At 44.6% G+C, this 25,465-nt stretch overlaps 1 protein-coding gene across 1 annotated transcript in view; it reads right to left on the reverse strand.

The window, feature by feature from the left end:
• The window catches only part of WNT6 (Wnt family member 6), a 211,157-nt gene that overhangs the window by 2,416 nt on the left and 183,276 nt on the right, over positions 1 to 25,465 (reverse strand). The window contains exon 3 of the mRNA XM_088472353.1: positions 21,843 to 22,147. Coding sequence (XP_088328479.1) covers positions 21,843 to 22,147 — 305 coding nt within the window. The remainder of the gene's footprint in view (positions 1 to 21,842; positions 22,148 to 25,465) is intronic.

Below are 25,465 nucleotides of genomic sequence, written 5' to 3' on the forward strand. Positions count from 1 at the left end.
ATTTAATAATATATATATATATATATTATATCATTTGTTACTGCTACATCTTCTGGTCAGTGTTTGTCTAAATAAAAGTATATATCTCTGGGCTCCATAGTTCTAACATTTCCAAAAATAGTCATTATTTCCATTCCTATTAAATCACCTTCCTACAGCTAAGCAATACAGATTTCTATCATGCTCAGTAGAAAGAAAGTTGATTTGCTGCACTAACTATATTTTCAGTCCAACAACTTTAAACAATCCTAAACCTACAATTATTTTGACATGAAAATGCTACAACTGAAAAAGTGACAGCCTGAAGGAGGTGCAGCTACAGTGCCAAGTGTATCTATTCTACATCAGGTATCTAGGGCAATTTTACACTGGATGATAAACTTTCTAAAAGGAAAAACTATAAAAAAATAAATATATATATATATATATATATATATATATATGACACGGATGGCGCGGCACTCGTAGCATATATAGTAATAGACAAGACGCGGATATGGTGGATCAACGTTCAGTTCATTTAAAACTTTTCTGAAGTTGTGTGTGTGTGTGGGATGTAGTTATGAGGGGGAAGCCCGAAGCTGGAATCCAGAAGGACGCCAGCCCGAATGAGGTAAGTCCGGGGTGCCCTTAGCCGTGGGGGGTGGGGGTTAGGTTTAGGCAGCAGAGTGGGGTTAGAGTTTGGCTTTGGGGGGGGGGTTTAGGGTTAGGCACCCCTAGGGTTAGGCGTCACTGAGGGCGGTTAGGGTTAGGCACTAAGGGGGGAGATTCAGGTTTAGGCACTAGAGGAGAGGGTTAGGGTGCGGGGTGGGGAGGGTTAGGGTTAGCCTACAAGAAGGGAAGGTTAGAGGGAGAAGGGGGGAGGGTAAGTATACTTAACTGACCACTGTCGGGATACCAACCATCAGGATGCCGCTCTCGGTATTTTGATAGTAGGCATCCCGACAGCCAGCATTACATACCGATTGTGTATGTATATATAATTTGTATTTAAATTCATTTAAAAGTTCATGTTACAAACATAACATGGAATTGATCAATTTAAATAATAAAGGAGAAAAAGAATGTAAACACATCGGAATATCCAACACAGAGCAAAATGTAAAGGGGATGAATTGGAAGGAGAGATGGGGGGTGCTTATCACCAGCTATGGGGTCAATCCAATTAGGTGCGAGTTGGCTTATGCGAGACATTTTCACGGCAAACTTGCACTGTGATGGGCAGTTGCAATCCAATTCCAAACTCTCAGTTTTTTGTGTGCACCCCCCTGAGGGTGTGAGATGGTAGGGAAAATATTTATTTGAAGGTAAAAATGTCGAGACACCCTGCAGAACCCCTTGGACAGCCCCCCTAATGACAAATTAAGCATTTCAACGTTTTCAATTAGCTTAATTGAATAATTATAAATAAATAAATGTCTCTGTGCGAATCCCATTGCCCAAAAAACATTATCATAGAGATGCAGTCACGCTGCAACAAAAGTCGCGCTTTGGGCGCCGTTCCATGGGAGTCTCTTCTAGGATCTCAAACACATTATTAAATGTTTTACGGAATATCGGGAGAATAATAACCTTCAGCTTTGTCACACTTAACTACTTTCCTGAAAATAAATTGTGTTCAGAAGTGATTATACCGCTACCAGGTTATACGGGGTAATGCCTTCAGGGATTCTGCCAAAGCAGAGGAAGGGGAGCACCTATTACACAGGTACGGGATAGGGGTATTTCTTTTCCAAAGGATACTTTCCAAATTGCAAGTGTCCTTTAAAAAAGTGACAACTAAAAATAAATAGCTTCATGAATTAGAAAGAAGTCAAAGCTAACATATTGGCAGTATTTTGTGTGTCTCAGACGCATACGCAATAACAAAAATTTCTCCTTTTGCAAAACATCGGCATTGCATATAACTTTTAATCAGGGTATTAGAATGTAAGCTCTCACGAGCAGGGCTCTCGTCCCTCATGTGCTTCTCCTTCCCTTAGCCATACGATCATCTACTTCAAACTCCCCACAAGGGCACCTAACACTTGGGGTCGTATTCAATTAGTTTCGCACCGGCGATACTTTTCCGCATGCCAGACTTTTCGCCTACTTCGCTTGTTTTGGACGCAAAAACTTTTCGTGCGCACCCCCGCTATTCGCCGTTTTCAATTCCAAAGAATGTGAAAACATGTCCCGGCGAAACTCAAACATGCGAAAAGTGCTGTCAAAGATGGGGAAATCAGCCTAACACCCCCAAAATATGCACTAACATTGGGGATCAGTACAGATGTCCCTGAATAGCCCCCCTGAAGCTATTTGGGGTACTTAAGTGCTTTCAATTGCCTCTATATAGTATCTATGCACAAGTGGTGAAAAATAGCATTAAGCAGTATTTTTTCATGAAAATACGTACATGAATATGGGTGCAAGCATGGTTTAAAGTTGCTAAAGTGAAGTTTTAAGTGACGCTAAAAACGCACCTTCAGCAAGCACCTGCAATCCAAAAAACACCTCCCCCATACTTGCACACCCCCCAAAAGTCTATTTAGCTACTTTTTATGTGTGTACCCCCACTCTGTACTTTTTTGCCCCCATTTTCGAAGTAATGTTTTTGAGTGTTCAATTTCTTTTAAGTTTTTTTTTACGCAGTTATCCTTTGGGGGGCTGTCCCAAGGGTGCAGAGTGGTTTCCGCACCTTTGCACCCCAAAACCGCAGTTCTGCATTTTTTTCCGCCTGCTATGCATAGGCAAAACTTTTCGCCTATTACATTGCATTGCGTTTTCGCGTACCCGCGAAAAACCGATAGAATTGAATACGGAGATAAGTTTCCGCCTGGCGAAAAGTCGCAATCAGTGATACTTTTTTGCCGATTCCGACTTTTCGATGCTAATTGAATATGGCCCTTGGTTGCTAACGCCCTGCTGCTTTTCAGTGTTATCGCTATTGCAGCAATGTTTATAAACTATGTCCTTGTCCTGCCTTCCTCAGACAGCATTGCTTGAGAGGAAAGAGATAGCACTGAATCAAGGAGGTCGGGAGACCTGATATGGGTAATCAGCAAAGCTGCGGGTGCCCAATCAACGTCTTTCCTGAGGCATCATTCTCCTCCAGACCACCCCTGATAACAAATGACAGAGCTACAGGAATTTTCTGGTTTCCTATTAGCCACAAGAGATGGTGCAACTAAATGCAGCAAACTGAGTGTCTGAAATCTGCAGCACATAATTTGGTAGAATGCTCCACAAACTATGGCATTTGTGGTTCACCTGCTCCAAAACGCAGCATGTTTGAAAGTTTAGTGACTATTCAATTTCTCAAGTCTTTAATGTATGGCAATTACATACAGTATGTAAACTGACAGAATAACACTAGCTGAATAGAGAATAGACAGGAACAGGATGAGACAGAGGGAGTGAGAGGTTGAGAGGAGAGAGCCAGGGGAGGAGGTAGAGAGATAGATTGGTGAGATAAAGGTAGATGCTTCTCCCATGGAATGCATCTTCGTTACCCTGCAGGCATAATCCGCCCACCCCCAGGAATTCTGCATGGCCAACACGGCTGCCTGCCTCTCCAATCTATTGCTCATTGCTAATTAATTCATGATTCATGTAAGACTCTTGCCTCTCCTGGCTCTTTAATTAAAATAGTTTTCTATGATCATGGATAGGAAACCACAGGTCTCAGAGCAAGCAGCCAAGATCCATTGCCCTCACTGATCCTGGATGATTGTGAATTGAATATCGCAACCAGAGCCCCATTTTCGTGTATGCGCCGAAGACTTGCACTCGGACCCGATCTCAATGTCCCAAATTTTGCTCTTTAGGGCCTCTCAGTCTTAAGTGACTCGAGCCCCCCAAAAGCCTTAATACAGCTCTGACTGCAATGTATTTCAGAACATTTCAAAGTTCAATGTTTAATTATACATAGAAATTCAAATGTAACAATTATTTCCCTTTATCTAGTTGTAACTTATTATTTTTTATATTTTATTTAGAAAAGAAAATAACAATAAAACATTAGTTAAAAACATTGAGAATTTAACTCTTTTTATCAATACAGTATTGTGTAGAATGCCTGGGACTTATGTTGGTCACACAGGATGGAATATTACGCTGGGTAAAGCAACATAACTGATGCCATATAATTACTAGGATCATTTTTGGTAATGCTGTCATCTTTGGAAGCGCTAACAGGATAAATGATCCGGCCTGAGAGCCAAAAGGTTAGATCTCTTCCAATTTTTCAGGTCTTTGTGTGAGTCAAAACTGAATTATGATCTTGTCACTTAGCTCTCAGGGTAAGGAGTGTGATGGGTTTGTGTGTGGACAGATATAGGTCTCTGCGGGCCAGGCGTATATGCAGCGATTTAGAGACAGCTAAATCACATATAGATCTCATGATGGATAAATTCCTGAAAAGAAGTTACAATCATAACTCTTTACTGGAAGCCAAACATAAAGCATTATCTACATCAAGGGATATGTTGCTTACATCAAAAATGAGATCTATCAGTAACAATAAGAAAATGCCCTGGATTAACCACTATAACACTAGGAGTGGTATTATCCGTAATGTCACTAAACAGCTTTGGTCTATTGTCAGATATGAGGAGGAGTTAAACCTTGATATTGTGGATATCATTCCCTGTTATACTCGTGGGCGCAAAATTCGTGTTTAGCTCGTTAAAACTGATATTACAGGTAGATCCACTAGGGAACCGGAACATTTCTTACGTCGCAAGAACGGTTGTTTCAAGTGTCTGGGACGGGCAGCACAGATGGTGTAATGGTTAGCGTTACTGCCTCACAGCACTAAGGTCGTGGGTTCGATTCCCACCACAGCCCTAACTGTGTGGAGTTTGTATATTCTCCCTGTGCTTGCGTGGGTTTTCTCCGGGTACTCCGGTTTCCTCCCACACTCCAAAAATATACTGGTAGGTTAATTGGCTCCAAACATAAATTAACCCTAATGTGTATGTGTGTGAGCATGTGATAGGGAATGTAGAGTGTAAGCTCTACTGGGGCAGGGACTGATGTGAATGGACAAATATTTGCTGCGGAATATGTGTGCGCTATATAAATAACTGGTAATAAATACAATTTTTAACTTGCAATTATCTTACAGTGGGAGACAGCTTTTGCCACCCCTTTAGCGGTAGGAGGTGTCTCCTTCGACATCACATGACATGTACAACTAAATATGTGGTCTATTTAATAACATGCCCATGAGGAATGAGATATATCAGTAAAACCGTCAGAACCCTACGATCTCTATAGCCCCGTCTGTATATATTTGTCTCTATATGTAAGTCTGTATATGTACAGCATATGTGTGTATGTCTATATCCCTGTCTGTATGTATGTGTCTTTGGGGTCTATGTACTAAGCAGTGTAAAGAGACAGAGTGAAAAGTGATAAGTAAGTGATAAGATGCCAGCCAATAGGCTCCCAACTGCCATCTCACAGGCTGTGTTTGAAAAATGACAGTTGGGAGCTGATTGGCTGATTATTACTTTTCACTCTGGGCATGATTCAGAGTCGAACGCTCTGACCAGAGCGCTCGCTCTGAATCAGGGCCCTCCTCCATGAAAATGGAGCATCCTCCTGGACGCTTGCATAGCTGTGGGTGACCACCCACAGCTTATGCGAGCATCCATGATGATGGTCACGATGGTCAAGACCATCGCGACCATCGGGCTTGCGACGGTCTCCCTGCCGCAAGCCCTGGAGTGATTTTGGCTCTATCAGAGCCAAAATCACTCCCACTGACATCACTAGTGATGTCAGTGGGGCCGGCTTCAGACGGTAGGCGTTCCCATGAGCCTCCGTCTGGCAGCCACGCCCCCGGCACGCCCACCAAAGAGGGCGTGCTGTCAGTCACCATCGACAGCACGCCCCCTTTGGTGCGAGACCCGGAGCGACGGAGAGCCCGTCGCTATCCGGGTCTCGCGCATGCGCACGATGGAGCTCCCTCCGTCATGCGCATGCGCAGTGGGGCAACATCGAACCCGCTTGCGAGCGTCCTGCGCTCGCGAGCGGGTCTGAATGACCCCCTCTGTCTCTTATCACTGCTTAGTACATAGACCCCTTTATATGTAAGCCTGTACATGTACAGTATATGTGTGTATCTCTATAAGTATCCCCTATCTGTATATATATGTCTCTATCTGCAGTGTGCTAGTAGACAATCAAAATGACAACAAGCATTATGGGAACCCTGGAAGGCAGGTGCTACTTAAAGCATTTCATGGTGCAGGCATTACAACTGTCAACATGATGGCACACGTTAGATGCGGAATTCCACCACCTGCTTAACGGGTCCACATAATGCTGGTCTACATTTTAATTGGCGACAAGCCTAGTATGTCCTGAAATGTCTGCTTAAAGGAAAGGGCAGATTTAAAGATGATGTTTAATTTCCGCACCTTTCTCAGTCAACCTCTATGTATTTTTTTTTTTAGGATTATTTTTATACCTGTCTGTCACTGCAGTTTTAATGGATTTTATAAATAAAAATGATAATGAGACAGTGAACTTGGTGGATGGGTGAAAGAAGCTTAAAAATAATGCAATGAGAAAAGTGATGCAAATTAAATGTGTGCAAAATACAGGAAGAGAATTTAGGCCCTCATTCAGAGCCGTACGCTCTGAGCAGAGCGCACGCTCTAAATGAGGGCCGCCCTCCATAATTATGGAGCGTCCTCCTGGACGCTCGTATAGCTGTGGGTCACCACCCACAGCCTATACGAGCGTGCAGTTTGATGGCCGCGATGGTCTTGACCAATAAACATAAACAGCACGCCCCCTTTGATCAGACACAACGAGCGAGGGAAAGTCCTTCGCTCGTCGCGTCTGGCGCATCGCACAACGGAGCTCCCGCCGTCGTGCGCATGCTCAGTGCACAACATCGACCCACTTGCGAGCGGACAGCCGCTTGCGAGTGGGTCTGAATCAGGCCCTTAGTTTGGAATTGGGGTAAGTAGATCAGGGGTGGGGAACATATTGTGGAGACAGAACCAGACAGGAAGATGCAAACTGCATGGCTGATAAGTACAAGGAGGGGACATGGCAAGTGGAACAGGAAGAAGTCTGCATGGGACACTATGAAGGGATCTACATTGGGGGGAAGAGTTCAAGGGGGTATTGTGTGTAAATTGTAAAGGGAGCAAAATGTGGGAGGAAGTGGTACAGGGGAATTGTGTAGGAGGGAAGGCAACTGCATGAATAAGAAGGGTGTCACAAACCGTGCTAGAGACCTCCGGCTGAGACCCCTGCATCTCCCCTTGCGCTTTTATGTCATCGCGGCTTGCTGAGTCGCCGACCGCCTCTGTCAGTGGAATCCAGAGTGGGGCCTATGCCTGAAGGTGGTTGCCTGCATCCCCGCTGTTTCCTAGGTGTCCCAGCCGCACTTCCTGCATTTCAGCGTGTCAGACCTCCGGATCATGGGCGCGGCCATCTTGGATCAAGTCAGGTGGTCCAGACCCATCCAGTCAGCAGCGCTCTCCTGTTGTTCCAGCCAATCACCATCCGACCAGGGATATAAAGTCCTTCCCTGACTCTGTCTCATTGCCAGTACAATAGTGCTCTTTGCTACAGCAAGACCTATGTTCCTGAGCTCCGCTGGTTTCCTTTCCAGTTTGCCTGCCTCAAGTTCCTGTATACTCCAGTCGGGAGTATTCCTGCTTCCAGTCCAGCACACTCCATCCCGGAGTCCTATTCAAAGTGCTCACCCAATCCAGCACACTTCATCCCGGAGTCCCATTCAAAGTGCTCACCCAATCAAGCACACTCCATCCCGGAGTCCCAATCAAAGTGCTTCACCCAATCCAGTATACTCCATCCCGGAGTCTGACTCAAGTTAATTTCCCAGTCCTGCATACTCCATCCAGGAGTCATATTCAATTACCCTCCAGTATTCAACGTATCTTCAAGTTCTACAGCATTCAACCTTACAGTTCTTCTCCGCAGTACCCCCTGAACCTCAGAGACTTTTTACCTTTTGTTTTACAGTGTCTACAATTGTGCAATCCTGCACTAAGGACTATATTTACCATCTCTCATTAGTTCGCATTTAACTGTATGCAACGGAATTATATTAAACCATCTAAATTCCAACTCTCTCCTGGTCCTGATGTCTCTGTACCACAACCCAGTTCGGGTCCACCCCTTCCAATACCTCGAGCCATGACATGGAACCGTCTGGTACCCAGAGCCCTGGGCCTGGATCTGTCTGGCCACATGGATCCGTCTGGTACCCAGAGCCCTGGGCCTGGATCTGTCCAGGATCTTCTGAATCGCCTGGGTAGACAAGAGTCGGCACAAGTGCAGTTGATGCAATATGTTCAGGATATATCTCCTCGTCTGGATAATGTTCAAGCTCTCCTCTCAGGAATATCTAGAACAGATCTCCAGCCCAGTAATCCTACTTCAGCAACCACTCCCACAGTGGTCTCTCCTCCAGTGCCTCGTCTTCAGCTACTGCTTCCCAATAAATTCAATGGGAATCCAAAGCTCTGTCATGAATTTTTAAATCAATGCGAGATTCATTTCGAGTTACAGGCAGCAAACTTCCCTACTTCCAGAATCCGAGTAGCATCACTACTGACCGGTCAAGCCTTGGACTGGGTCTCTTCTCTCTGGGAGAAAGCTGACCCAATTTTATCTATCTATACTGAGTTCCTGACCACCTTCCATAGATTCTTTGACGAACTAGTTAGAATGACCTCAGCCTCTAATGATGTGTTACGTCTCCGTCAAGGAAGCAGGACTGTCAGTCAATATGTGATCCTGTTTCACACCATAGCTTCAGAGCTAACCTGGAATGAGGATGCTTTACTTGCAGACTTTTGTAATGGGTTGTCAGAGAAAATTAAGGATGACTTAGCTTCCTTCATCATTGGACGCCTTGATTTCTCTGTGTAATAAAGTCGACCTGCGTCACAGAGAGCGAGCCATGGAAAGAAGTCGGTTCGACCGCCCTAAAAGTTGTCCTGTTCCCCGAGTTACTTCACCCTCTACTCCTCCTGATGAGCCTATGCAAGTGAATCGTTCCCGACTCTCTGCTGAAGAACGTCATAGGAGACGTCCAGAGAATCTTTGCCTGTACTGTGCTTCTTCGCATCACTACCTCAAGTTTTGTCCCTCCCGTCCGGGAAACGCTCCCTCCTAACCTATGACAGAGGGGTTAGGTTAGGAGCATCTATGGAATCACCCAAGGGAACTGATCCTACTCTCATTGCCTTGTTGGAAGTGAACCAAGTCTACTTAAGTGTTCTCGCTTTGCTTGATTCAGGAGCTGCTGGGAATTTCCTCACTTCGGACTTCGTTCACAAACATCGCATGTCTATCGAGTGGCTATCACAACCAGTATCTTTAACTGCTATAGATGGTAGTCGAATCATTGGTGGGAGAATTACACATCGCACTCAGCCTTTGAAGCTCAAAGTTGGGGCGCTTCACGTGGAAACCATGGGGTCATTCAGACCTGGTCGCAAGCACCGATGTGCTTGCAACCGGGTCGATGGGTAGTTCTGCGCACGCGCAGTGGCCGCACTCTCATGAAATGATCCTGGGCCTCCCATGGCTTCAAAGACATAATCCTCGAATCGATTGGACGTCCTTGCAAGTTGTCTCCTGGAGTCCATTTTGTTTCCTGAGCTGTCTTCCTCAAATTCTTCCTATACAAAACTCCTGTGTGAAACCTCTAGAAGGTCTTCCAGAGACCTATCAGGACTTCTGTGATGTCTTCAGTAAACAAGGAGCTGACATTCTCCCTCCTCATCATGAATGGGACTGCCCTATTGACTTGGTGCCAGGGAAAACTCCGCCACATGGACGAGTTTATCCTCTCTCGTTGCCAGAGACCCAATCCATGTCCGAGTATATTGCAGATAACTTGGAGAAAGGGTTTATTCGCCCCTCCAGCTCACCCGCTGGAGCGGGTTTCTTCTTCGTTAAGAAGAAAGATGGTGGCCTTCGTCCCTGCATTGATTATCATGACCTCAACGACATTACCATCAAAAATCGTTATCCACTTCCACTCATCACAGAACTGTTCGATAGAGTGAATGGTGCTTCTGTGTTTACCAAACTTGATTTAAGGGGTGCGTATAATCTGATCCATATACGAGAAGGAGATGAATGGAAGACTGCATTCAACACCAGGGACGGCACTATGAATATCTAGTGATGCCCTTCAGCCTCAGCAATGCCCTGGCAGTCTTCCAACATTTCGTTAATGAGATCTTACGGGACCTTTTATTCAAGTCAGTCGTAGTCTACTTGGATGATATTTTAATCTTCTCCCAAGACCTTCAGATGCATCGTTCCCAAGTCAAGGAAGTTTTGCTTCGCTTAAGAAAAAACCTGCTTTTCTGCAAACTATGGAAATGCACCTTCGAGACCTCAACCATTCCCTTCCTAGGATATATTATCTCCGGAACCGGTCTACAAATGGATCCACAGAAGTTGCAAGCCGTTCTTGACTGGTCTTTGCCTACTACCTTGAAATTCATTCAGCCATTCAGCGGTTTCTAGGATTTGCCAACTTCTACCGCAAGTTCATCAAGGGCTTCTCTTCGTTGGTGGCTTCTATTACAGTTCTCACTCAAAAAGGTGCTAACCCCGGTGCATGGTCTCTTGAGGCTATTTCGGCTTTCCACCAGCTGAAACAAGCTTTCATCTCAGCGCCAGTTTTGAAACAGCCTGACGTGACCCGTCCCTTCATCCTTGAAGTAGATGCCTCTATGGAAGGGGTGGGAGCTGTTCTCTCTCAACGATCTGATGATGGCAAGTTACATCCCTGTTACTTTTTCTCTCGAAGATTTCTACCTGCAGAGAGGAATTACCCCATTGGAGACCAAGAACTCCTAGCGATTAAACTGGCGCTAGAGGAATGGCATTATTTACTAGAAGGAGCCTTGTACCCCATTTCAGTCTTCACAGACCATAAGACCTGCTTTACTTACAGACAGCCCAGTGTTTAAACTCCCGACAGGCCAGATGGGCGCTGTTTTTCTCCTGATTCGATTTTAAACTCTCCTATCGTCCAGGTCCTCAGAATACTAAGGCCGATGCCTTATCTCGCTCCCTGGATTCTGAACAAGAGAACATATCGGAACCTCCTCCTCCAATTCTGGATCCCACATTCTTTGCCTCTACCAGGCTTACATCAGATCCTCCTCAGGGAAAAACCTTCATAGCCCCGGATCTTCATAAGAAGTTATTACATAGGGCTGACGTTTCCCGATTTTCTGGACATACTGGTGTAGAGAAGACTGTCAAGTTCATTCAACGTTCTTATTGGTGGCCTACGTTAAAGACCAATGTTAAAGATTTTGTTGCTTCCTGCATCAAGTGTGCTCAACACAAAATTTCTAGAAGAACATCTTCCGGTCTCTTGCATCCGTTGTCTGTTCCTCGACAGCCCTGGTCCCATTTATTCATGGACTTTATTAAGGACTTGCCTCCATCACAGGGCCACAATACCATATGGGTAATCATTGACAAGTTCTCTAAAATGTCTAATTTTGTGCCTTTAACAGGTCTGCCTTCAGTGTCCCAGCTTGCACAGCTCTTCATTAAAGAGATTTTTAATTTGCATGGCCTACCTCAAGATATTATCTCCAATAGAGGAGTCCAGTTCGTGGCCAAGTTTTGGAGATCCCTGTGTTCAGCCCTGCAAGTGAAACTTAAATACTCCACGGCCTATCACCCACAGACCAACGGACAGACGGAGAGGGTGAACCAAGACCTTGAACAGTTCCTGCGTCTGTTTAAGTCATCTTCACAAGACAATTGGTTGGAACTACTTCCTTGGGCCGAGTTTGCTCATAATGATCGCTATCACTCCTCCACTGTGAACACACCCTTTTATACTGTGTATGGTCAACATCCACGCCTACCTGAGTTCCCATTGGTTCCGACTATTGATGTACCAGCTGTCAAGGAAACCCACCAGCATCTGACGGCTATCTGGAACAAGGTCCATTCTTCATTGTTGAAGGCCTCCATACGTTATAAAAAGTTTGCAGACCGTAAGAGACGAGCTGCCCCGAAGTTCCAACCTGGGGACAGAGTATGGTTGTCTACCCGAAATCTTAGACTTAGCATCCCGTCTATGAAATTTGCTCCTCGATTCATCGGTCCATTCTCAGTGGAAAAGGTTATCAACCCAGTGGCTGTTAAGCTGAAGTTACCTCCAGTCTTACGAATCCCTAACTCATTCCATGTGTCACTCTTGAAACCTCTTGTTTTAAATAAGTTCCAAAGAGCTCTCCCTAAGACACCTGGTATCCACACTCAGCGTGGACAAGAATTTGAGATCCAAAAGGTTCTGGATTCCCGCTGCCGCTATGGACGACTTCAATATCTCATTGACTGGAAGGGCTATGGCCCAGAAGAAAGAACTTGGATTTTTGCTACTGATGTCCATGCCCCTCCTCTTCTCAAAGCCTTCCACGTCAAGTTTCCTCACAAGCCTAGGAAGTGTCCAGAGTCCACGTTTAAAAGGGGGGGTACTGTCACAAACCATGCTAGAGACCTCCGGCTGAGACCCCTGCATCTCCCCTTGCGCTTATGTCATCGCGGCTTGCTGAGTCGCCGGCTGCCTCTGTCAGTGGAATCCAGAGTGGGGCCTATGCCTGAAGGTGGTTGCCTGCATCCCCCATGTTTTCTAGGTGTCCCAGCCGCACTTCCATGCACTTCCTGCACTTCAGCGTGTCAGACCTCTGGATCATGGGCGCGGCCATCTTGGATCAAGTCAGGTGGTCCAGACCCATCCAGTCAGCAGCGCTCTCCTGTTGATCCAGCCAATCACCATCCAACCAGGGATATAAAGCCCTTCCCTGACTCTGTCTCATTGCCAGTACAATAGTGCTCTTTGCTACAGCAAGACCTATGTTCCTGTATACTCCAGTCGGGAGTATTCCTGCTTCCAGTCCAGCACACTCCATCCCGGAGTCCTATTCAAAGTGCTCACCCAATCCAGCACACTCCATCCCGGAGTCCCAATCAAAGTGCTTCACCCAATCCAGTATACTCCATCCCGGAGTCTGACTCAAGTTAATTTCCCAGTCCTGCATACTCCATCCAGGAGTCATATTCAATTACCCTCCAGTATTCAACGTATCTTCAAGTTCTACAGCATTCAACCTTACAGTTCTTCTCCGCAGTACACCCTGAACCTCAGAGACTTTTTACCTTTTGTTTTACAGTGTCTACAATTGTGCATCCCTGCACTAAGGACTATATTTACCATCTCTCATTAGTTCGCATTTAACTGTATGCAACGGAATTATATTAAACCATCTAAATTCCAACTCTCTCCTGGTCCTGGTGTCTCTGTACCACAACCCAGTTCGGGGCCACCCCTTCCAATACCGCAAGCCGTGACAAAGGGTATTGGGGCTGTTGTGCAGAAAGGAGGGGGCTGAGTATAGGGAAAAGGGCATAAACATTTACATGGCGGTAGAAGTGTATTGGTGCAAACAGAAAATAAGAAATTAATGGGATGACTGATGTGGGAAAACTATAGTTGGAGGTCTGAGCTGCAAAGATGAGTAAGAACAGATTTAACAAGAACTTGGAATATTCAGATAATAGTATAAATAAGAACAGGTATGTAGAACTGCACAGAAATGTGGGTAAGCATGGGACTGGCTAGGGAAATGGAGAGAGCAAGTAGTACAGGGTGAGAGATACAGTAAAATGAGTGACAAGGGTGGGAGTGTGAGCAAAGGGAGGATAACTAGAATGGAGAGAGATTCACATGAAAAAGAGATGGAAGGATCAGGGAGAGGAGCGTCAAAGAATACGAAAGCAGACTAACAAAGGGAAAGGGAGAGGGAGAAGGCAGTATAATCTGGAACATGAGGGAGATGAATTGGTAAATAGGAGGATTATTGGAAACAGAAGAGAGGAATGGGTGGATAGGAGAATAATTGGGAACAGCAGAGAGAGGAATGAGTAGATAGGAGGCTAATCGGGAACAGGAGGAAGAGGAATGGGTACATAGGAGGATATTTGGGAACAGAAGAGAGAGGAATGAGTAGATAGAAGGATAATTGGGGCAGGAGAAAGAGGAATGGGTAGATAGAAGGAAAATCATGAGCAGGAGAGAGAGGAATGGGTACATAGGAGGATATCTGGGAACAGAAGAGAGAGAAATGAGTAGTTAGGAGGATAATCGGGGCAGGAGAAAGAGGACTGAGGGCCTAATTCAGACCCACTCGCGAGCGCTGAGCACTCGCAAGCGGGTCGATGTTGGCCCCCTGCGCATGTGCACGATGGACCCGTCGCTACAAAGGGGGCGTGCTGTCGATCTTGAGTGACAGCATGCCCCCTTTGGTGGGCATGCCGGGGGCGTGGCTGTCCAGACGGAGGCGTTCCCATGGGAACAGCTACCATCTGGGGCCGGCCCCACTGACATCACAAGTGATGTCAGTGGGAGTGCTCTCGGCTCTGATAGAGCCGAAAGCACTCCAGGGCTTGCGGCAACAAGACCCTACCACAAGGGTCTTGTCGCAAGCGCGATGGTCAAGACCATCTTCCTGGCTGCTCGCTATAGCTGTGGGTGGTCACCCACAGCTATAAGAGCGGCCAAGAGGCCGCTCTAAAAATGAAGAAGGCCGGCCCTGATACAGAGCGAGCGCTCTGTCAGAGCGTACGGCTCTGAATCAGGGCCTGAGTACATTGGAAGGATATTTGGGAACAGAAGAGAGAGGAATTAGTAGATAGGAGGATAATCGGGGCAGGAGAAAGAGGAATGGGCAGATAGGAAGATAATTGGAAAAAGGAGAGAGAGGAATCAGTTGATAGGAGGATATTGGTAACAGGATGGAGATGAATGGGTAGATAGGAGGGTAATTGGGAACATGAGAGAGAGGAATGGGTAGATAGGAGGATAATCTGGAACAAGAGAGAGGAATGGGTAGATAGGAGGATAATCTGGAACAGGAGAGAGGAAAGGGTAGATCAGAGAATAATCGGGAACAGGAGACAGGAATGGGTAGATAGGAGGATAATTGGGAACATGAGAAAGCGGAATGTGTAGATAGGAGGATAATCAGGAACAGGAGAGAGAGGAAAGAGTAGATCAGAGGATAATCAGTAACAGTAGAGTGAGGAATTGGTAGAAAGGAGGATAATCTGGAACAGGAGAGAGAGGAAAGGGTAGATCAGAGGATAATCGGGAACAGGAGAGAGAGGAATTGGTACATAGGAAGATAATTGGGAACAGGAGAGAGAGGAATTGGTACATAGGAGGATAATTGGGAACAGGAGAGAGAGGAATGTGTACAAATGAGGATAATCGGGAACAAGAGAGTGAGGAATGGGTAGATAGGAGGGTAATTGGGAACAGGAGAGAGAGGAATTGGTAGATAGGAGGATAATTGGGAACAGGAGAGAGGAATTGGTACATAGGACGATAATTGGGAACAGGAGAGAGAGGAATTGGTACATAGGAGGATAATCGGGAACAGGAGAGAGAGGAATCAGTTGATAGGAGGATATTGGCAACAGGATGGAGATGAATGGGTAGATAGGAGGGTAATTGGGAACATGAGAGAGAGGAATGGGTAGATAGGAGGATAATCTGGAACAAGAGAGAGGAATGGGTAGATAGGAGGATAATCTGGAACAGGAGAGAGGAAAGGGTAGATCAGAGAATAATCGGGAACAGGAGACAGGAATGGGTAGATAGGAGGATAATTGGGAACATGAGAAAGCGGAATGTGTAGATAGGAGGATAATCAGGAACAGGAGAGAAAGGAAAGAGTAGATCAGAGGATAATCAGTAACAGTAGAGTGAGGAATTGGTAGAAAGGAGGATAATATGGAACAGGAGAGAGAGGAAAGGGTAGATCAGAGGATAATCGGGAACAGGAGAGAGAGGAATTGGTACATAGGAAGATAATTGGGAACAGGAGATAGAGGAATTGGTACACAGGAGGATAATTGGGAACAGGAGAGAGAGGAATGTGTACATAGGAGGATAATCGGGAACAAGAGAGTGAGGAATGGGTAGATAGGAGGGTAATTGGGAACAGGAGAGAGAGGAATTGGTAGATAGGAGGATAATTGGGAACAGGAGAGAGGAATTGGTACATAGGAGGATAATCGGGAACAGGAGAGAGAGGAATGGGTAGATAGGAGGGTAATTGGGAACAGGAGAGAGGAATTGGTAAATAGGAGGGTAATTGGGAACATGAGAGAGGAATGGGTAGATAAGAGGATAATCTGGAACAAGAGAGAGAGGAATGGGTAGATAGGAGGATAATCTGGAACAGGAGAGAGGAAAGGGTAGATCAGAGAATAATGGGGAACAGGAGACAGGAATGGGTAGATAGGAGGATAATTGGGAACAGGAGAGAGGAATTGGTACATAGGACGATAATTGGGAACAGGAGAGAGAGGAATTGGTACATAGGAGGATAATCGGGAACAGGAGAGAGAGGAATGGGTAGATAGGAGGGTAATTTGGAACAGGAGAGAGGAATTGGTAGATAGGAGGGTAATTGGGAACAGGAGAGAGAGGAATTGGTACATAGGATGATAATTAGGAACAAGAGAGAGAGGAATTGGTACATAGGAGGATAATCGGGAACAGGAGAGAGGGGAATGGGTAGATAGGAGGATAATTGGGAACAGGAGAGAGAGGAATGTGTACATAGGAGGATAATTGGGAACAGGAAGATAGGAATTGGTACATAGGAGGATAATCGGGAACAGGAGACAGAGGAATGGGTAGATAGGATAATTAGGAACAGGAGAGAGAGGAAAGGGTAGATCAGAGAGTAATCGGAAACAGGAGAGAGAGGACTTGGTAGATAGGAGGATAATTGGGCACAGCAGAGAGGAATTTGTAGATAGGAAGGTGAATAGGGGGAAAATGAAAGTAGGAAAGGGAATGAAGTCTGAAGAAACCCAGTCTTTCAGACATCCACTTATTGCATAGCCAGTGTTATTGTATAGGGTACTTGTGAATTAATATATCAAAATTGGTCCACAGATGCGGACCGAAAGCTTAACTCCTTGATTGGTGCACTCTTAAAAGTAAAAATAATTAGAATATTACTTTTAATGTAATTATTTTTACTTTTAAGAGTGCACCAACCAACGAGTTAACTTTCGGCGCGCATCTCTGGACTAATTTTGATATATTTATCGATTTCCTACTCCTTGATGCACCACCAACCACATGAGATTCTTTTGAGTTTCAAAAAAGACATTTAGTACAACAGTTGGTATAAATACGTGGAATAGTAATACTAACTACACTATACTATTCCAAATAGGTTTTGTGCGGACTCAACCCTACACCCCCTGTAATACTTGTGAATTAATGCTATGTTGTAGTTATTGTAGCACACCATGTCATTCTATTCCTGTACTGTTGCTGCCACTACTACAGTATATCAAATAAGATGGATAAATCCCTACGTAGTAGACGTATAATGTATGAATTTGCTCAAGCTCTGCATACGGTGGTTTGAGTTACATTTGTAAGTGTACACAATCTTGTTGCTCTAGATTTCTTTATACCAACCCTGCTACTGAATATACTGTCACTCAGATTCCACACAGGTGTAGTGATGTACTAATTCTGCTTATTCTGTTGGTTCGGAATACAGTAGAGTAGGTGCTGCCCATGTGAGGCCACTTCTAGAAAGTTTTCCAGGACCACTACTAGTTCCCAATCTGCCCCTGTATATACATATATTCAGAAGGCACTCATGGTTTTAAAAGAAAAAATATATATTTCATTGTTTTAGTTTACAATAGAAACTTTCTTCTGGGATGTAAATTAAAACATTTCAATAACACTTTGTATGCAAGACCCTGAGTGCCGGCTCTCCTTAGTTAGTTTATAACTTTTTGCAGTTCTATTTAATATGACTGCTTGATTTTAGGATTCTTGATAGATAGATAGATAAAACAAAGAGAGGTCTTCCAGATAAAGAAAATACTGTGGATCACCAATATCCAGTCACATCCTGGTAGTCCCGATTTCCAAACAATCTCTCTGACAGGCAGCTACACCATGGGATGCCACCCTGCATGGCTAATCTGGATTATTTAAACTCTGAAGAATCCACCCAGACAAAAACGCATACAGTGGTCACTGACATTGTAGCTGTCTGTCAGAGAAGTTGTTTTGTACTTTCTTTTCATCTCTTTAATTTGGGACTCGTGAATTACACAAGTTCTGTGGCTGATTAAACCAGGTAAAAATGAAACTGGGTTAGGGGGTCCTGGATCCAGGTTATAAGAGTTGTCTACAAAGTTCCCAATATTGCTTGCTGGGCAATTGATTTTGAGCCTTTTGCCTGGTTTGAAAAGAAGGAATTGTCAGCACTATATGGCGATCTCCGTCTCTCTCTTTCAGGAAAGCTACACACTGATATGATCGATCACCTGTGTGGTGCAGTGTGAACAGTGGCAACACCAGGGCAGTGCACAGGTTCAGCAGCGGGGGACAGAGAGGCTCACTGGCGCTGATAGTCCCAGCCCTGAACTGCTTCTTAAGGCCCCTATACACAGTACGATGTGCTCACGATGTGATATCGTGAATGATTTCCGATTTCCCTTGAACACTCCCTGGCACTCCAGGACACAATCTGGTGCTTAAACAGAACTATCATGCAAGATGTAAGATAGCTGACTGCAGACATGGATCAGTGAGATCCGTGATGCAGGCATCTGTGTAAAATAAATGATTCAGAGATGAATGCACGGATCAGTGTGATCCGTGTGGCTTGCATTTGTGTATAAATAAAACACGGTTAACTCCCGCACCACTGCCGCTAACGCCAGCTACTTCACCCCGGGTCCTGTAGCACACACCACCGCAGCTAACGCCCGCTACTTTCCCCGGGTTACGGCCGAAAGGTAACGCCCGGATCCACCCTCAGAGTCCCGCAGCTACCTCCCGCAAAGGCCAGCCATCTTGTGCACCCAAGTGAAGCCACTTTGAGTACACCCCTCTGATGGAGGCACCTACTGAGGCTGCGCAACAAGTTGAAGCTTCCTATCTGTATAATGGCGCAATTGTGAGGTAATAGTTTAAAAACTGTAACTTTCTCAATTACCTGAACCCCAGAAGGCCCTACCCTGGAACAAGAGCTACCTAATAAAACAAACCCCAAGTCTAAATTTGCCCCCTACCCTGACTAATGCCTTTCCAAAAATCCCCCATAGATTACAGCAGGAAAGTGGTCCTAACGGAGAGTGGCAGAAAAAACTGACAGATGGAACTTTAGATTACTCCCAAATCCTCATTTTTTATTTTTTTGTCCTGACATTTGTCATGCAGCACTGAGCAACAGTTCTACCTGTCCATGCCAAATTTCAGCTTGGTACCTCCTATAGCTTTTGAGGTGCAGCCCCTTAAACACCATGCCCCCACCTCAGGAATTCTCTAATTCAGCCTTAATACATACATGCCTACCTACCCGGTTTTCGCGGGAGGGTCCCGATTTTTCATGTAACCCCCCGCACCCCCTGAAGGGTAGGCACTTCTCCCGCATTCTGCCTACTTCCTAGTGAAGTGGGCAGAATGGGGAGAATTTCCACAGCGATCGCGGGTCCCCGTGTAGGGGGCGGGGCTTAATGACGCGATTCTGCATGAATCGCGTCATTTAACTCCGCCTCCTATTTATTTTTGAATCAATCGTGGCTGCTTATCGTGAAGGGGGGGGGCTTAATGATGTGACCCGTCAGGCCCCCCCCCCCCCCGTTGCAACCCACCTGCTTCTCTTCCATGAGCTTCTCCCGGGGAGGAGAAAAGAAAGGTAGGCAACATTATATATATATATATACTTATATATATATATATATGCAAAAATCGAAAAAAAATTTTTTACACGTTGTCATTATGGGGTATTGTGTGTAGAATTTTGAGGACAAAAATTAATTAATTCCATTTTGGAATAAGGCTGTAACATAAATGTGTAAAAAGTGAAGCATTGTGAATACTTTCCGGATGCACTGTATATATAGATATATATATATAGCTATACGACCAAATAAACAGCGGCACTCTGAGACTTGTGTAGAAATATCAACAAAGTGTAACTGTCTGACAATTACACTTTGTTGATATTTCTACACAAGTCTCCGAGTGCCGCTGTTTATTTGGTCTTATAGCTGGATGTTGTAGGTACGGAGGGCACCAGAGCAGCTGTTACATTAAGGGTGAGCGCCGGCCTGAGGGGACTGTATATATATATATATATATATATATATATATATATATAGACACTCAACACTAAGGGGTAAATTTACTAAAGTGAGAGTTCTTATAAGTGATTTTTAGAAGGGATGTTGCCCATAGCAACCAGTTAGATTCTAGCTATTATCTTCTAGAAGGTACTAGTTAAATGTTAAGTAGAATCTGATTGGTTGCTATCGGCAACGTCTCTTCTAAAATTCACAAGAGAACAGTTTGCCATGATATATATCACTGAAATGTTCCACTGCACATGTGTGAGCCATCAGGAATGGTAAGCCATCATTAGGCTGAAAATGGCTTGCTTCACTGATAGTGACAGCTCTTTGGATCTCATATTGAGAGTCGACAGCAACTAATTCCAAATGCAAATTTCACACCTAGAATCAACTCCAGAACTTTTACCTGATTAATTGAAAATGAAATAACGAGGGAATAGCCCACACCTGTCCATGAAATAGCTTTTTCGTTGATAGTCCCATTACTCTTGGCCCCTTAAAAAGTGGGAGGCACATATAGAAGCTGTAATTCCTACACCGTTCACTTGATTTGGATGTAATTACCCTCAAATTAAATCTGAAAGTCTGCAGTTAAAGCACATCTTGTTTGTTTCATTTCAAAGCTATTGTGGTGGTGAATAGAGGCCAAAATATGAAAATTCTGTCAATGTCCCAATATTTATGCACCTGACTGTAGATGAGGAGTGTGATATATCTACTTATATTCACTAAGTGCTTAGTATATACACCTACATTCACTAAAATTGTTGTTTTTAACAGTGCGCCTATTTATTTACTTGCTTTATATATATATACATATATATATATATATATATATGTAATAACCAGCCGGCAGCACTCGAACAAATGAGACGCACACAGGTACGTGGCCACACTACTTCAGTGCAGACCTTGGAGGGCACCGCATTGCATTTGTGATAAAAGTTTGTCGCTTGTGAGTGCCGCTTCCAAGATATTTTATATATATATATACACACACGCACACAGTATAAAGCCACAGAAACATGAGGATGCAACCAAAATGTTTTTCTTACTGCTTGGAAAGACATTTATCGTGGCTGGTCACAAAGTACGTACTCCTGGTGTGCCTCACTTTCTTACTTCAGTAAATCTTTGTTACTGTATAGATAGTATATTTGGTAGAGCAACACAGTAATCTTTTCACAGTCTGTATGTACTTAACAAACATGCCCCACCCATGTACATAATATCTCGTTCTTTACGCTTGAATGTGTTCCCACCTAATATTTCTGGAGAAGGTCTTGCCGTGTGCTAGACCAGGCTTGCTACTTAGCTTTTTTATACTTATAATAAGGTTTAGCCATTAATTTATAATCTATAGCCCTTTGATACAGAAGACCACAACAGAACTGATACAGTAATTCTTGTGCTAAAAATAAAAACCAAAAACAACTGATGTGGTCATGATCAATATTGTAACGCAGTCTTAGGCAACCTATGGATCTACATGTCCTAGCCTGTCTTGACAGCTAGAGGTCACAATCACAGGTTGCCAACCTATGTTCTAAGCTTATTTTAATCTTTATTTCAAAGTGTATCTGTACATATTTTCTTTGTAAAGTAAGTGATGACTTTACTGAGTTTCTTACCAGCCTTCCAGCTTCATTGTTATGGAGGTCTATTAATGTCCTTATGTCACTTTTCCCCTTCTTCCGTTTTGCATCCATGAATTGGCGTGACTTCTCGTACCCATACTCCACATCATCTCCGCAGCCTCCCCACTCCCAGGCCGAACCATCAGCTCCTGGTCCGATAGCAAGAGGCGTAGGAGGACCCCAATTCCTTGTCACCTCACAACCACACTGCATCAGCTCCCCCATGCTGCAGGCTTGTGTCACTGCATGGATCACCCCAGCGGTTGTAATAGCGTAAACAAATGCTGTCTCACGGATATCTGCAGGCATCAGATCACAGAAAATAAAATGAATTATAATATCCTAGTTATATCTCGGTAAATTTTCTAAATATTCACATGTCATTTACTCCAACTTGAAATCAGCTACTGGAAATAATATATTTTATACAAGCTCTGAATTAAACTGAAGCAAATTATATCTTCTTGTGTTACAATATCATTCTTTCGCTCTTGGCTGTTGTTCATAAGCTTGTGTTTTTGGTTTTGCCAAATAGAGGACATTGCAAGTCACAATATACACCAACTGTAACAGAATACACCCAAAGTCAATGATAGACTTATTTCATTTCTTAATAAAATAAAGTGTCCATCCTGACTGAGGACACAAAAGCTTCTGTTACATCAGTCCAAATCCAAAAATTAAAGTTTGTGACAATTGATGCAAGCAGGACTATAACACATACCCTGTATTTATCATTTATAGTCAGACTTGTATACTGATTTAAACTGTGGAACATTACATCAAATAATTTCATTATGCAGCTATCCTTAAATTGTATTATCTAATGCAGGTAGCACTGTATAATCAGGTTTTAGGCACTGTATGCATAACTGTAAGCAATACATTAATGCAGCCGGTGCTCCTCTCCCAGCCTTTGATGCTTCGCTACTCTATACTGGACCCCTGACCACAATAAAATGCTGGCTGCCTGCTGCAATGGAGATCCAGCTTGCCTCCTCTGAGTTCCTTCCCCCTCTGCATGTGACATGTCTGTATACTGGCAGGTGGTGTTGGTGATGTGACACACTCAGGGGAATGAAACATCTTGATACCATGGTAACTCATCCCCAGGAAGAGGAGCAAAAACCATATTGATAAGGTTGGGAGGTGCCACAAGATCAGTAAATATATAATGTGGATGGGTGCCACAGTAACAGTAAATTATATGTGCAGTGGTGGAGAGAGGGTATATATATATATATATATATATATATATATAAAACATAGAATTTGACGGCAGATAAGAACCACTTGGCCCATCTAGTCTGCCCCATTTTTAAACATATTGTTGCCAAACAATATATATATTTACTGAAGTGCCAATATATATATACAGATATATATATATATATACAGTATATATTTACTGAAGTGCCTATATATATATATATATATTTATATTTACTGAAGTGCCAAAAGTCATGGGATAGATACCTAGTATTGTGTAGGACCCCCTCCTCTAGTCTGGTGAACTCGATGTGGCATTGATTTCACAAGTAGACAGAAGACCTCAGGAGAGATGTTGACCCATGTTATCTGGATAGCTTCTCACAGCTCCATGATATTTGTAGGAGCAGAACATCTCCACCAGAAAACACGGTTGGCACACCACTCATCGGAACTCACCAGAATGCTCCTTGAACCAATTCTGGACAAATTGGGACATAATGACATTATCCTGCTGGAATATTCCATCATTGTGGGGGTACATGAAGTCAATGGAGGGCTGCAAATGGTCTTCAAGCAATGCAACGTAGTGGTTACCGGTCAATGACATGTTCAGGTGGACCAGAACACCCAACCCATGTCCCATGAACACACCCAACATTATTGTGGAATCACAACCAGCCTGCACAATGCCTTGTTGACTATTGGGGTCCATGGCCTCATGGGGTCTGTGCCACACCCGAACCCTACTATCAGCCCAAAACAACAGGAACCATGACTCATCGGACCACGCCACATGTTGCCAGTCCTCCAAGGTCCAATTAGCGATGTTGCAAGCCCAGGTAAGGCACGGTGTCGTAGTGTGAACAGCGAGTCTGGTGGGTTTTCTGCTCCCATGTCCCATGGAAGCTAAAGAATGCTGCACTGACCTGCTGGATATGTGTCTGCATTGAATGTGGATGTGATTTGAGCCAGTGTCACTAGTCTATTACCACCAGGGCCGTAGCTAGGGTAGTGCGGCCGGTGCCATCGCACAGGGCACCACAGGTCAGGGGGCACTGTTTGGGCCTGTCAAATTTCTGTTTATTATCATTCTTGCTTGTAGCTTCCTCTTATTTCATCTCCAGCATCTCCTGGCCTCTCCTATCTCTTCCCTGGCCCTTCCCCATGAAGCATTATGTCCCTTTGAAAAATGAGGGGGGCGCCAATGCTCTTTCTAGCAGAGAGCACAAAAAAGTCTAGTTACGGCTCTGATTACCACTGACAATTCTGGACAGATGCCGCTAGTCACAATCATTAAGCACCCGTGGTTGGCCACTGCGCTGTCCACAAAGGGTTGTTATGCCTTCCATGAGGTATTCCCTGTACACACCGTAGATCGAGGAATGTTGAATGTCCGCACAACTACGGAAATACAATGTCTCATCTGTCGGGCACCCACTATCATGACCCGTTTAATTTCCGATAGATCACGTTGCCTTGCCGTGAACAGCCTAGCAGGTGTTCAAACTGATTCACAAGATGTCAGATTATGACGGATGCAGGTCTGGGCTTTTCCAAGATAGTACATAGTACAGTGACACCACTTACCAATAAATACTGCTATTACATGACCTCTGGCATATATACAGTGTATATATATATATATATATATATATATAGACACTGGATAGGTTGTCAAGGGCACATATACAGTATATATATATATATATATATATAGACACTGGATAGGTTGTAAAGGACACATATATACTGTGTGCTCCAGGTTTTTAGCTTCTGTCTGGTGGACAGCGGGTCGATGGTACCCAAATGCGCATGCGCACGATGGAGGCTGCTCCGTCGTGCGCATGCGCAAGACCCGGCGAGCGACGGGGAAGCCGTCGCTCGGGGTCTCGCACCAAAGGGGGCGTGCTGTCGATGGTGAGTGACAGCACGCCCCCTTTGGTGGGCGTGCCGGGGCGTGGCTGCCCAGACGGAGGCGTTCCCATGGGAACGCCTACCATCTGGGTCCGGCCGCACTGACATCACTAGTGATGTCAGTGGGAGTGATTTTGGCTCTGATAGAGCCAAAATCACTCCAGGGCTTGCGGCAGCGAGACCCTACCGCAAGCCCGATGGTCGTGATGGTCTTGACCATCGCGACTATCATCATGGACGCTCGCATAAGCTGTGGGTGGTAACCCACAGCTATGCGAGCGTCCAAGAGGACGCACCAAAAAAAACAACGCCCTGATTCAGAGCGGGCGCTCGTTCAGAGCGTCCGGCTCTGAATCAGGCCCTAAGTGCTTCAGTACTGGTGCTTTGTAAGTCCTGTGTTACAGGCTTATCAGAACAGGATGTGAATCTGGAAGGGTTCTGTAAAAATTGCAGTAAACAGGTGCCTGGTGGGTCTGTTACTACTGCGAATC

Source organism: Taudactylus pleione, unplaced genomic scaffold (assembly GCF_031769625.1).
Source record: "Taudactylus pleione unplaced genomic scaffold, aTauple2 ptg000122l, whole genome shotgun sequence".
Taxonomy (NCBI): domain Eukaryota; kingdom Metazoa; phylum Chordata; class Amphibia; order Anura; family Myobatrachidae; genus Taudactylus; species Taudactylus pleione.